The 14,664-nt window shown below is 48.8% G+C and overlaps 1 protein-coding gene across 1 annotated transcript in view; it reads right to left on the reverse strand.

Annotated features, from left to right (window-relative positions):
- The window catches only part of Fxn (frataxin), a 19,385-nt gene extending 5,024 nt beyond the window's left edge, over positions 1 to 14,361 (reverse strand). The window contains exons 1-4 of the mRNA XM_023721932.1: positions 14,347 to 14,361; positions 13,241 to 13,338; positions 10,560 to 10,680; positions 98 to 195 (exon numbers count right to left, since the gene is read on the reverse strand). Coding sequence (XP_023577700.1) covers positions 98 to 195; positions 10,560 to 10,680; positions 13,241 to 13,338; positions 14,347 to 14,361 — 332 coding nt within the window. The remainder of the gene's footprint in view (positions 1 to 97; positions 196 to 10,559; positions 10,681 to 13,240; positions 13,339 to 14,346) is intronic.
- Between the last annotated feature and the right edge of the window lie 303 nt (positions 14,362 to 14,664).

Consider the following 14,664-nt stretch of genomic DNA (forward strand, 5'->3'; position numbering starts at 1 on the left):
GACAGCGTCTAAGTTCCTAAACTGTGCAAGCTGGGCTTGAACTTCCCATCCTCCTGCCTCAGCCTCCCACAGTGTTGATTCTGATTTCTGCACTTACCTGGAGGGAGAAGATAACCAGATCTGCTTGTTTGGGGTCTGCTTGTTGATCACGTAGGTTCCCAGGTCTCCACCCAGCTTAACCGTCAGGACACCGCTCTAGGAGTTCAGGTGGAGGAGAGCAGGAGGAAAATAAAAGCAGTCGAAGTCAGTCCTTTGCCACCGATTGCTTTGTGCTCTGCTACCTCTCTATCCTTTTCACATCTATGAACATGCAGTATGTAGCATAAAGAAGTCTTCACGGGACCAGGAATGTAGCTCAGTGGCAGAGTTGTGTGCTCAGCAGGAGAGGCTCTGGATTCTATCCCCAGCACCAAAGAGAGAAAAAGACTTTACTTTAGTATTAAGAAATAGATCATGTAGAAAGAACAAGGTCTGGGGACCGGAACAGGACTGGTCATAAGGCTGGTCTATCTCATGGGGCCTTTCCAGCTCCCCGTGGACCCTGTGCGGTGAGGACAGTGGCCTCATCAGGGTTTGGCACTGGTGCATGCCACTGCTGGCTTGCTGCCCCCAGGCCCCCACAAACCAAGCCAGAGGATGTTATGAATGCAGACGCCAAAGCCAGACTCCTCGGTCAGCGCAGGCATTGCACCAGACAGGTCCGTTATGAAGGAAGGAAAGAGGGAATAAAGGCAGCACTCAGCCTGCCTGCCCTTCTTGTCTTAGAAGAGCTGGTGTCCGCCACGTACGTGGAAGGCAGCAACTCCAGCCTGCGGTCTATTTGCAGGCCCTTCCCACGCTTCTGACCACCCTCAGACCCTCCGCTAAGGCTTGATTTCCCTGTAAAGAGCCTTGAATTCCCCAAAGACTGGTGGGTCCATCTCTAGTGCCCATTTAAATCTGAAAACATTTTCACAAAGGAGCCTTTTACTTGCCAGGCCAGGCCGGCACTCTTGAGCGGGCAGGATTGCATGGCAGCACTATACTGAAGCTCCTCAGAGAAAATGGGACCAGAGTGGCCTTTCTCCATGCCCCTGGGGCCCTCCTCCAATCAGAGGTCCCCATGATACTCCAGAGGCACTTTTCATGAATACAGAGTGATTTAAATGCAATAGGCTGGGCTGGGGAGATAGCTTAGTAGAATAAGCGCTTGCCTGGCAAGCACAGGGTACTGAGTTCAAGTTCAATCCCCGGAAATGCTAAATAAATAAATAAATAAATAAATGAATGAATGAATGCAGGAGGCTGTAACAGTGCGGGGACCACTGAGCCTGCACCCCTTGAAAGAAGACAATTTGCCTCCACTGTGATTCACCTTCGCCCTACTTCCGAGAGTTCTGATTCACACAGAGCTGGCTGGGGAAATGTTCTACACCCTCAACTGGAGCAAAAATGCAAAGAGTCTAGCCCAGGTGCTGCTGTGTGGCCTTTGGAGCAAAAGAACAGGTTAATGACGCCCCGCCTGCAGCACCCCCCTCCCCCACAAGAAGTGTGAGTGAGGGAGGCTGAGAGACTGCACTGTCTGTGGGGATTGAGCCTGAGAATGGGGGGGGGGGGCATACGGGGGGAGGGTCCAAGGTGAGCGAAGTTAGACATCAGAGCTGAAGCAGCTGACCCAAAACACAGGACGCTTCCTCCAGCTGTGTTACTCAGCCTCCTCCAAACTAAGAAGCTCCCTGTTGCTGGAACCCGGAACTCTCTGCAGATCTCCGCATATCACAGAGCTGCTACCGTGCCTCCTACCAGCCCAGCTTGCAGGACTGACGTAGTTCTTGCCATTCTCACAGTCACTCAACCCTGAGCCACTCTCCAATTCATGAATTAATAAAACCCGGCTTCGGCCCTACATGGTGGCCTTTGTTCCGACTGGACTTAGGATTCCTTTGGCTCCCCACACTGCAGGTATGTCTTTGTCTCTATGTGCATCGTGGGTTGCACTGGAAGTGGTAGGCCAGAATCGACTTGGGGGAAGTTCCATAACTCTTCCTGGAGATTACACTTTATCAACTCCGCCTGACCATGACGAGGACCAGACGGGCTTCCTATATTTGGTACCCAACGAGGGCCTAAACTCACAACCGCCACTATCCAGAATCAGGAGTTGGCAATCACTGGAGCATGCCTAAGCCAGCATTTCTCCTAAGGCAGTGCTCAGATGTGAGGCGGCATCAAGGGTGACAATGGCCAGTCACCTTCCTTATTTGCAGAAGAACAGTTCAGCCAATGGATTCCAAGGTACAGCAATGCATGTTTCATATAGAAAGGTTACATTACCCAATCAGATAATTAATTTTATCCTTCCTTTCCCAAAGCTGGAGCTCTCAGTCTGCTGGTCTGGGACAGAGTGTGTAACAGCTTTTAAAAACCTAAAACACGAAATCCTATTTATCATGTTTTAGGTTTTTAAAAGCTGTTACACACTATATCATGCCTCCATCTTGTACAGCAAATAACCACTAGGAAGAGAGTATGCAATGTGTTAATTATTGAACTGTCCTACCAATTTGATTTGAAACTGTCTCACTGCTGTTTCTCAATAAAATTATGGAAAAAATAAAAGCATATTAAAACAAAACAAAACAAACCCCTAAAACACGGGACAAAAAAGCTCCCCGAGACCATTAAATTGGTATTTTTGTCTTTGCAAGCTCACTGGGCAAAGAAAGCAGACCAGCCACAGACATCCTTAACAAAAGAGTCGAACTCTCCTGCTGAGACACGGTGGAGTATGGCAGGTAACTGAGGAAGAAAGAAGGCCTGACAGAACATAAACTACCAGTCAGGTTGCCACAGTGACATGCCTCCATGTGGGCTGCAGAAGAAAAATGAAGCTTGTTTAAAAAGTTCAGCTGAAAAAAAAAAAAAAAAAAAAGTTCAGCTGATCAACTAATTTCGCTTTTAGGAAATGTTCGCTCCACCTCCTGCTCAAAGGCCTCCCCAGTACCCGAGTCAGCTCAGGGAAGACCCCCTCCTCCCCCTCACCAAGACAGCAGAAACACCACGATGTGGTTAGCTGTGCGCGGCCCATGTGCTTTCTGGTCACTGAAGACACAGATCCTGAAAGCCCTAACTGGAAATGCAATGCACATCCTGCTTTTCATTTCATACTATTAAAAGAGTTGAGACAAAGTGTTGTGGACACTGGTGTCCAAGGTCCTTATACATTATGCTGCTTAGAAAATATAACACGAGGATCCAACTGGTGCCAGGAGATTTGAGCCACCTGCTCGCATTTGCTTCTCATGGGCACAATAGCTCCTTTTGATTCACAGTTAAGGGCACTAACATCAGATTGGCACAGATTAATCAGGTTAGTGAGGATGAAAATCTTTTTTTTTTTTTTTTTTTTTGGTGGAACCAGGGATTGAACTCAGGTCCTTGTGCTTTCCAGGGAAGTGCTTATTCTACTGAGCATCTCCCCGGCTCGAGGATGAATATCTTACAGCTATGATAGATGCAATGTTATCAGGCACAGGTGGATGCTGACTTAAAGTACAAGCACGTGCGCCGATGCTTCTCTGTATGGAGTATAAGAACTTGAGGGCTGTGCTTAGATTTCTGTCCCAGAAGATGGCAACTGACAAATCTCTTACCCAAGTACTACAGGAGCCTATGAAACCTTATGCTCAGTGTGTGGCATGGTTACAAGAGGCAGTGGAAAAAAAAAAAAAATGGCCTGGGAGATGGCTCAGTGGAACAAGCACTTCCCTGGCAAGTGCAAGGGCCTGAATTCAATCCCTCATTCTGCCAAGAAAAAAAAAAAAAAAGACGCGGTGACTAGGCCAATTTTTCACAAGGTGGCTGATATTCTCATTTGCCAACTAGCACATGCAAAGGCCAACAGTCAGTGTAAATGAGTCTTAGCCTCTACTTTTCATACTAAAGGTATATCTGCTTACTGCTGTGCTTGCCAAGATGTCAACCTACTACTCACACTTTGGTGCTCCTGGCACAGGCTATATCCCCAAATCTTTTTTTTTTTTTTTTTTTGGGCCAGCTCAGCCCACCCTGGGGGCAGGGCTAGTGTGGCATGTAGTGCCAAGGATCGAACTGTGGTCCCTACACTTTGCCTAAGCTTGACTAAGCAGGCGCTTTAGACCACTGAGCTATCTCACTGGCCCTATAGTCCCAAATCTTGCCACTAAATTCAGTGTGATTATATGTTTCATTTTGGCGAACAGGGACACACTGCTGGCACTGCCCAATGCCTCCAAAGGTGCCAACCCCTTCAGCTGAACAGGTAGCTACTAGGCCAGGTCCTGATTTATCACCTAATCCATACCTGCATGGCATGAAGGCTTCTATCAGGCAAAAGATTCTAAATCTCAGTATCATAAAGATGGCAGACTCTTGCTGGGAATGGGTCAGTGGCCCACACCTCCGGGGTCCAGCAAACAATGGTGGATTGGTCAACCAGTACTCCGATGACTTAGACCCAGTTGAGTTAGCTATATCCAGCCCAAACCAGACAAAGAAGAGTCCCTCTACTGGGATGGGCGCAAGGCACAACCTCGCATTCCTCATATAATGGACCAACCAGAGTGCGGGATTAAATTTACCAGCAGCTTCTCACATTCAATTTTTTCTGCAGTACTGGGGAACTAACTCAGGACCTTGCACTTGCCAGGCAGGCGCCTATATTGCTGAGCTATCTCCCCAGCTCACATTCATTTATTGGGGGAGAAAAGCCTATTTTAATATCGACTGGAATCTATGGCCCTCCTGGAAGAAAGCGAAGAGATGTTATTAGAAAGACAAGCTTAATTTCTAAAGGCCTTACTGTAATACCAACCCTAATAGATGGGGACTGTAACCAGGAAGTATCTATAGCGCTGTATTCTACTGGCAGTTGGGTGGTGGAATCTGGTGATTTGATTGCTCAGGTCTTGCTTTTTCACAAATTCAGCCAACTCCTGCCCTTAACCCTTCATAAAACTCGGTTAGAAATGAGCTTTTAAGCAAAGAAGTTTCCTCCCCCAGGACGTTTCGGTTCACAGACCTACTTGTACTGTTAAGTTAAATGGGATCGATGGGCCCAGGAGCTGAAGTCACCATAGTAAACAGCCAACTGGCTGTCTGCTTGGCCCACTGGATGCACCTGCACTGCTTAAAGCCAGTTGAGTGGGTACAATACTTTCCTAGCCAGCTCTATACATCAGTGCACTTGGAAATGGGGCAAAGGAGGCCGACTATCTTCTTTCAGTGGGCGCTGTCTTGCCAGCACTCTACATAATAGTGACGATATAACTGCTTTGGATGGGAAGGGGTGACACTGCTAGTTCCATCATCATCATCATCATCATCATCATCATCATCATCATCATCATCATCACATGGGCTCGGATGAAACTCAAAGCCTCATGCATGCTGTGAAGGGGTCTACCAGTAAGTTACATCCCACTCCTGTTGTATTTTTTAAATTTTGTTTTATATTCTTTTTTTGTTTTTTTCGGAACTGGGGCAGGGAAGCGCTTATTCCACTGAGCCATCTCCCCGGCCCCCCTGTTGTATTAAGCATTTTAAAGCGCATAGTTCAGTGGTGCCAAGTACCACTGGATGGCTGTGCAACGTCTCCAGAGCCTTTTAACTTGTGTCACTGAAACTTGTGTCATTACATACTAATTGTCCTTCTCCCAGCCCTTGGAAACCACGTGCCATTTGCCTACCTTCTATGACTTTGACTCTATGGTGTGTGTGTGTGTGTGTGTGTGTGTGTGTGTGTGTGTGTTTGGTAATGGGGATGGAACCCAGGGGTGCTCTACACTGAACTATATCCCCAGCTCTTTTACTTAGTTTGAGAGAGGGCCTAACTAAAGTGTCCAAGCTCGCCTTGAATTTGTGATTCTCCTGCCTCAGCCTCCCAACCGCAGGGGTTACAGGTATGTGCCACCTGGCCTGCTGTGGAAAGACACGAGTCAGGAGGCTTCATACATGCTCGACTTGACTGTAGGAGTAAGGCCAATCAGTATGGAGCACTTCTTATGTTTTGCTCTTTGGTGCTGGGACTGAACGCCTGCTAAGTGGGTATCCCACCACCGAGTTGCACCCCCTGCCCTGTTTTTGTTTTTTTTTTAATAAATCAATTTTTAAAAAAATTTGTTTATTTATTTAATTTATTTTGTGTGTGTGTGGCCAGCTCAGCCCACCAGGGGGCGGGGCTGGCTGGCATGTGGTGCTGGGGGATTGAACCACGGTCCCTGTGCTTTGCTGAGCTTAGCTTGTTCTAAGTAAGTAGGTGCTTTAGACCACTGAGCCATCTTACCAGCCCCATTTTTTTTTTTAATATTTTTTTTATTATTTATTTTCTGTATTTTAGGGAAGGGTCTATAGGGTGTTTAGGGTCTCACTACTGGATGGGACTCATCGTGATTCTCCTGTTTATAGCCTCCTAAGAGCTGGGATTCCACACCCAGTCTCAATTGCTGTCTCAGCACGCCCTGGGGTAGGGTGGACATAGCAGGCCTGGGATCAAACCCCTGGCCCCTGCACCTGCTTGCAGGTGCTTTAATCCGCTGAGCTATTTGGCCAGCCCCCCATGTTGTTCCGCATACTCCTAACAGAAACCTGGAGAAGCATGGGTTAATGCCACCCATTTCATAGCTGTGGATCTGGTGGCTCACAGAAACCAGATAACTCAGGTAAGGACTTGGGAAATTCAATTCCAGGATGCTAGGCCATGTATTTGTTCCTTTATCCCATAAAGTGTAGACTCTGAGCAAGATCCTTGACCTGGGATCCACGGGGGGGTCGGGGGTCACGCAGCCCCCGCTCCATATGTCATGCTGGGCTCACAGGCAAGAGTGGAGGTGTTCTCAGGAGAGCGCCCAGCACAGCCGGCAGATTCTTCTAGTGGGCCTGATCCCCGAAATGTCAGAAGCTTTCTGCTCCAAGGCAGTAATAGACAGGCAATCTAGTGAGAACATGGCAACAAACAAATCCCCGTCAAGACATCTAAGAGGCCAGGGCTCTGCTCAACAAAAAAAAAGTTGAAGGCAGATTGGAAGTAATTGTTCAAATATTATGGTGATGATCTATGGACATGGCTCAGCGGCACAGTGCCTGCCTCGCAAGCACAAGGTCCTGAGTTCAATTCTCAGTACCGAAACCCAAAAACATGCCCCCAAAGCCTTACATCCTGGTGATTCTAACAGCTCTGTGGTGTCCCTTCTAATCCCCAGCAAGGGTTGAGGCCTGCTCCCCGACTACCTGGCCACAAAGATCTGATGACAGGCCAGCAATCAGCTGCTTAAGCCTCCTACTCCACAGGGAGGGCGCTGTAGAATATGGCTTGGGCTCATCCAAATTATCACTTCCGTCTATCTACTTGGCCAGTGAGAGGTTGGCAGAAGAGCTATAAATGCTGATAGGTGTTGACGAAAGCATGTTCTGGACAAGCCTGTGGGCCACACTTCAGTGCTGCTCCAGAGATGGGACCAAGGAGGGGACAGTGTCTTGTGGCCAGGGAGCATTACGTAAATACACAGGAATAACGTGCTTATTCTCTGCTGCAGGAGAGGAGAAAGAAGGTGTCTGTCTGCTTGGAGGAGGAGGCCTTCCTGAGGAGGCAGACCCTGATGGCAGGAAAAGGTTACCCTGGGACAAAGTCCTTCGTAACTATATTATAGGTCTTTTGTCTGCTACCTGCCTTTTGAGTTACCTTATATTAGAAATATATATATCAATGAGCACCTGAGGAACTCGAATCAGGCATTCACACTATAGAACAGTTAGCATTTCATGTGCTTAATTATAAATCCAAACTGGAGAGACAGCCACCAAATACCTTTAGCTTTGTAAATCCACACTTGAAAATTTGCTAATCACAAGAAATTTGTTCAAAATAACTTTTCCTTATTGGGCAGTGATCCTCTGTGTGGCCTAGTCAGAGAAACACAGGCACCTCTTTCCTTTCGGGAAGGGGTAACAGAAATCTGGAAAGCCCCGCAGTCTAAAAGCCTTCCGAGAGACACTCTGGTCTCGGGCAGGTTCTGAGGCTCAGTATGTGCAGAAGGTTCGTCACCTGATACAAACTAATTCAACCAGGTCAAATGAAGCTGGTTGCTAGAACATATTTGGCATATTTGCTTCTAATGAAACATTCATGCTAACTACCTGGGTCAAGCTGGGGCTTCACTAGTCCTACAAGGACAAAGTCCTGCTTTCATGGCAGACACAGCAGGGCTGAGCCCAAGGGTTGGCATCCCCGTAGCAGCTATGGCCCCTGGTGGGGATGCAGGGAGGCCCCTTACTTCCCACCTCTCATCCCTGCATGAGTAGTTGGGGGAAAACCTAGTACAGGAAGCAGCCCAAACAGCACGGCCCTCCGGGCCTCTCTTCATAACCAGTTTTTATGAGACTGATGTGATACCTAGTGTCCTAATGGAGCACCTTATAACCACTTTTTCATCATTTATTTATTTGGTACAGGGTCTCGCTATGCAGCTCAGACTTGTAGTGATTCTCCTGTCTCAGCCTCCCCAGCTCTAGGATTACAGGCATGTGACACCTCACTGGTTTCAGTGGCTGGCACGGTGAGGGGCTGGCAGGGCACGTGGTACCAGGGATTGAACCTGGGTCCTTGAGCTTGCCAGGTAGGCGCTTAGACCGCCAAGCTATCTTCCCAGCTCCATAACCACTTTTTTTTTTTAAAATGTATTTGGTACAGGGTCTCCCTAAACAGGTTGTACTTGTAGCGATCCTCCTGTTTTCAGCCTCCCCAGTGCTGGGATTACAGGTGTGCACTACCACACCTAGTCTCCTATAGCCACTTTATAATTTTTTTTTTAAAGGCAGGATCCTGCTATGTAGTACAGGCTGGCCTTTACCTCACTAGGTAGTCCAGATTGGCCTCAACCTCACAACAATCCTCCTGTCTCAGCTTCCTCAGTGCTGGGATTACAGGCATGTGCCTGTGGGCTCATAACCCCTTTTATAATATTGGCTGGACACTGCTGCATTTTCTATTGCTGACAGCAGCCAGTGCACTCACGGAAAGGCGCCTGGTCCTCTCGTGCCCACTCACTCCTGCTTCTCCCACCGACCCCTCCCCCTCCCCAGGCCCGACACCTCCACGTCTTTCCTGCCTGCTCTGTCTTACGGAGTCCAGTTTCTACGCAGTATTCCCAGCAACACCCAATACTACCACTTAAATGTCAGCTGACTGTCCTGCAGAATTCCATGATTTCATCTAAAATTGATACCGTATGCCAATTTTTAGTATTAATTTCTGTCACGAGGATTAATCTTTGCCTGGGATGTAGGAGCAGAGGAGATTTCTCCCAATGGCAAGAGCTGCTCCAAGGCCAAAGTAGCAAATCCACAAACACTTGCTCAAGTCTGCCACCTGGTGGCCAGGTTAGAATGGCCTGGGAAGACCACATTCTCTGCCCAGGGCACATCTCAGCAGTGAAGTCAAAATCAATCCTCTTCAGGAGTAGTCAACCTGCCACATCAAAATGGCCCAGAAGTGGGGTCCACATCTGAGTAGTCTGAGTAACTCTTGGGCAATTACCTTACTCCTGCTTAAGAACTAAGGGTCTAGTTCAATGTGCCCCATACCAACCAGCTAGCTACACAAACAAATGCCCAGGTCCCTCTAGAAGTACCCCCATGATGGTGGCGCAGTTTAGAGATTTTGTTTTCAGTACTAGGATTGAACCCAGGGCCTCAGAATTGCTGGACGGGTGCTCTACCACTGAGCTATGCCCAGCCCCAGGGAAACGGTACGCTCAGTCAGAAATAGGAGTGGTTAGCCCAGGATTACTGGGAGTGCTGCACTGGGAACCTAGGAGTGCAGTCTTCTGGTCTCACTTATAATGCTATACTGCTGAAGCTTAACTCGGCCAGAGGGGCTTTCTTGCTCTGCTCTGCTTTGTTTGCTTTTCTTTTCTCTCTCTTTCTCTCTCTCTCTCTCTCTCTCTCTCTCTCTCTCTCTCTCTCATCTATCTATCTATCTATCTATCTATCTATCTATCTATCTATCTATCTATCTATCTATTGAAACATACTGGGAATTGAGCCCAGGATCTTTGTGCTGAGTTACATTCCTTTTTGATTTTGGGCTACAGGGTCTTGCTAAATCACTACACTGCCCAGGCTGGGCTTGGACTTTCGATCCTTGTGCCTCAGCTTCCCAGAGTCCTGGGATTGCAGATGCACAGCTCTTTTTTCTTTTTCTGTTGGACGAGGGATTGAACCTCAGGTGTGCTCTACCACTCAGCTATATCCTCAGCCATTTTTCTTTTGAGGTAGGGTCTTGTTAAATGGCATGGGCTGGGCCTGAACCTGGGATCCTCCTGCCTTAGCCTCTGTAGCTGCTGAGGTTATAGGCCTGCACCACTGCACCTGGCTTGGAGGGGCATTCTTTTTTTTTTTTTCGGTACTGGGGATTGAACTCAGGACCCTGCGCTTGCCAGGCAAGCACTTATTCTACTGAGCTATCTCCCTGGCCCAACACTCTATTTCGGTAAGCTACGAGTCTTAGGGAAGAAACAGAATAATTGAAGTAGGCCATGAGGTACCCCAAAGGAGACGTCATAATCCTCCAATGTGTAGGGCTTGTCTGCGAGGTCTTCAAAAAATTCTGCCAAGGAATCCAGGGTCTCCTCTGCTAGTCTTTCATAGGTGGTCTCGTCTAGACTCCTGTGGGGGGAACACAGCCATCAGACACATGATTACTAACCCACTCCATTTCAGTAACAGAAAATTCATGCATTTAATTTTTACTTAATTTTTACATTGGTAGGCTATATCTACTATGCATAGACTAATAAACTGCATGAGTTAAGAGAAATGTAAGTCTTCCAAACAGTCCCCATCCCCAGAGGCAGCTACGCAGTCTATATCCTTCTAGAGTGTTATGCTTTTTTGAACGTACAAAGAAAGCATCTCGCATTTTCTACTTCATATTATAAATGGCTCCTTATTAGCTTATGTACCTTTTTATGTACTTTATTTTACACTTGACTTATGAGCTTTTGCACCCAGGAGAATAAATCTATAGGTCATGAGGCAGACACCAAATAGCTCCATTATGTGAGTTGCTGAGGGGAGAAAGTAAAGCCCCAGTGGCTGTCAGATAGTGAGTCTCAGACATGAACTCCAGCCCTCCATCCCTCCTCCACCCAGCCCCTAGGGCAAGGGCACAGACCCACAGGCTCTGGAGGGAGGGTCGGCCTAGCCTGGTGGAGTGTGATAGATGTTTCCAGGGCAAGGCAACAGAACAGGAGAGGCTAGCTGCTTAAGGAATTTGGGAGCACAAGACAGACACACCTGGCCTAGGAATCCAGTCCAGAGCCCAGAGTAAGGTCGGTGAGCCCTGCACAGTGACCCATAGAAGAACAAAGAGGTTACCACAGAGGCCACAGGGACTCCCAGGGAAGGGAGCTGGACTGAGGGCCTCCCACCAGGGCTTTTTCATTGCCACAGTACCTCGGGGAGGGGCCTGGAAGTGGTGGCCATCAGAGCACACCACACGTGCAGCCCATGGCAGGGGCTTAGGGGCTTGGTGCCTGCGTCACAAACACAGGATGGGTGGTGGGGGAGCTCCCAGGCTCAAAGGCCCTGTGAGCCATGCCTCACCTGCTGCCATATGGTGTCTGTATAGCCTGCAGGGCCCAGAGTGTGGCTAAGGAGGTGCAGCAGAGTTAGAATGTGCCTGCCTGTGGGCAGTTCTCTGTTGCTTTTAGCAGGTATGACAAGAAATCGTGGGTCAGGGATGAATTTGCAAGGAGATGGAGTGGAACCAAACATTTCCTGATCAAAGCTGCCTGCCAGTGGAAGAGTCAGAGGACAGCTAATGCCTTGGACACAAAGGTCCGTGAAGCTAGAAAAGGGACCCACGCATCTCTGGAAAACCAAATCGAGGGTACTGCTGGTCCTGTCTCATTGCTTTCTTTTTACGATGTTAGAGCACCTCCTTAATGTTCAGAGAGCTGGCATGGGGGCATGTGGGAATACAGTGGCCAGGGAAGACTTCTCGGTGTGGTCACTGACACCCAGGCACGGCTGGCAGGAAACAGATCAGAAGCCTACCAGGTTTTGAGGAAAATCCTATCATCAAAGACATAGGATAGCCTAGGTGAGCCTTAAATAGCCCAGACTGCTGCAGGCAAGAAGCAGGCTGCGGGCTAGGGAGATAGCTCAGTAGAATAAGTGCCTGGCAAGTGCACAAGTGCAAGGGCCTGAGTTCAATTTCCGGTTCCGCAAAAAAAAAAAAAAAGAAGCAGGCTGGGAAGACTTCCCATGGCCTGCATCCCTGCAGCCAGGAGGCTGACAGACAAGGAAAAGCCACCCAGAGGCTCAGCCAGGGATTGGGAGGACTGCGTGAGGTTTTCCCCTGGTTGCCCAGTGGACTGCCATTGCTGCCACCGGCAGAGGTGTCACTCTTCCTCTGAAAGGAGTTACTAAAGCAGTTATCCTGCCCCCTGTGTCAGTGTGTGTCTGGCGACTCCAGACCTGAGAGGACCACATGGCACCAAGAAATCTTGGACTGTGGGGTGGCCTCAGTGACCTCACGGGCCTTTCTCTGCTTGGCTCCCCTGTTGCTGGGGACATCTGTGGGAAGAAGGAGGCCCCTGTGGGCACCAGCCAGCAGAGGGCAGACGGCAGCAGTCAGGACAGCCTGAGGACGACACTCCAGCCTGCCTGCAGTGTGTGTGTGTGTGTGTGTGTGTGGGCGCGTGACTGCATTCTCTGGCTGAAGGCTGGGTGCTACCTCTCGCCCTTTCTGTGGAATGGAACGTGGACAGGGTGATCTGACCTGTATGGCGCAGAAGACAGACTGGCACTGACATAAGGAGATGGAATTAGAGAGCGGCTGAGCTCGCTCCCGGTGCCCTGCACGGAGGCCACCGAGCCTGCCTGCACGTGGCACACCGTGTGCGCCGTGGGTACCACCTGCACAGAGGGCCACACAAGCCATTATGGCTTGAGCCATGACGCTCTTGGGTCTGCCTGCTACTGCAGCACGGCCCACCCTGACTGATTTACTAGGGAAATAACAAAGGGGATGGGGTACCGGAATCACGGGGCGGCCACGCAGCATGACTGTTGCATTCAAGAGAACGTGCCGGATCCTTAGAGATGGGGAACGATGCCAACGACAGCTGGTCTCTGAGGGACACAGGTTCCATACGGGTGAGGGAGAGGGAGGGGAGCAAGAGAGGAGATCTCCGTGGGGTGGAAGGTGCTTGAATCTTACCCTGTGTAGCCCGAAGTTCCTGAGGTCCTCAAGTGCATCAAATGGACACTCTGCTTTTTACCAGTTAGAATCTGGTGGAGGTATCGGAAGTTCAGATTCTAAAAGTCAGAGATTAAAGATATTACATTACCGTTTTCCAGTTAATTGTGACCCAGTAGTCCATGGCTTATTTATCACTACTTCTGCATTAAAGAGTAGCCACATTAGCTGGACATGGTGGCCCCTACCTACAATGAGCTTGCTGTGAAGCTGAGGCAGGAGAGTCACAAGTTCATGCCCAGGTTGGGCAACTTGGCAAGACCCTGCTTCAAAATAAAAAGTAAAAAAAGGGTTGGAGATGTAGGTCTGTGTAAAGGCCCTAAGATTCAATCCTCAGTACTATTTTAAAAAAATCATCATGGGACTTTGTGTGTGTGTGTGTGTGTGTGTGTGTGTGTGTGCTGGGGATTAAACCTAGGGCTTTGCACATACTAGCCAATGTTACAGTTTTTCAGGAATTTTTTGTTTTCTTCCTGCAGTACTAGGAATTGAATCCAGGGCCTTCACATTGAGCTACGGCTCCAGGTCATTTTAAAAATTAATTAATTTTTTACTTGGAGACCAGTCTTGGTGAAGTGTTGTCTTGGTTATTTTTTCTCATTGCTGAGACAAAATACCCGACACTCAAAATTTAGGAAGGAGAGCTTTATTAGCTCAGTTTGTGGAGGTTTCAGCCCATAAGCAGCGGGCTCCAAGACAGGGGGGACAGAGGCAACAGTTCACAGCGTCAGAAAGCAAAAGCAAGAAGCGGGGAGAGCAGGCCTCTTTCGTCCCTTGTACTGTAAGCAGGTTGCCCACCCTAGGGGCGTGGGTACCACTCACACTGCCATCTCTGGGCCTTCCTCCTACACAGGATGAGCGTGTTTCCAAAGTGAGGCCCTGGGCCTCTGCTGAGTCCTTTTGTTAAACTTCTAAACTTCTCAAGTTGACACAGTGTATCAACCATTACAGTTGCCCAGGCAGGCTGGGCTCATATTTTCCGGCCTCCTGCCTCATCCTCTGAAAGTGCTGCAATTACAGGTGTGTGCCACTAGGCCCGGCTAGGGCTTCTGGAAAAGCTTCTTCACCTTTCTGTAATACATCACAACGAGCTTCCCAGTCTCTCTCTAAGCTTGGGCTCATAGGATGGCCACGAGTCACGTACAGCTACTTAAATTTATTGAGATAAGTAAGATCAAGTCAGTTCTCCAGCTGTGCTGGCCACATTTCAAGTGTCCTTGGCCACATGTGGCTATTGGCACAGGGGATGTTTACATCGAGGCAGGAGGTCTGCCTGGCATCGCTCCCATAGGCTACTCAGGCAACTCCGGGGTTTGCAGGTGGTACGGGTGGATCCCAATATCTCTCGAATAAGAGTAAGAAAACCACAAAAAATAGCAAGAGGC

The sequence above is a fragment of the Octodon degus genome, unplaced genomic scaffold (genome assembly GCF_000260255.1).
Source record: "Octodon degus isolate 3935 unplaced genomic scaffold, OctDeg1.0 scaffold00087, whole genome shotgun sequence".
Lineage (NCBI taxonomy): Eukaryota > Metazoa > Chordata > Mammalia > Rodentia > Octodontidae > Octodon > Octodon degus.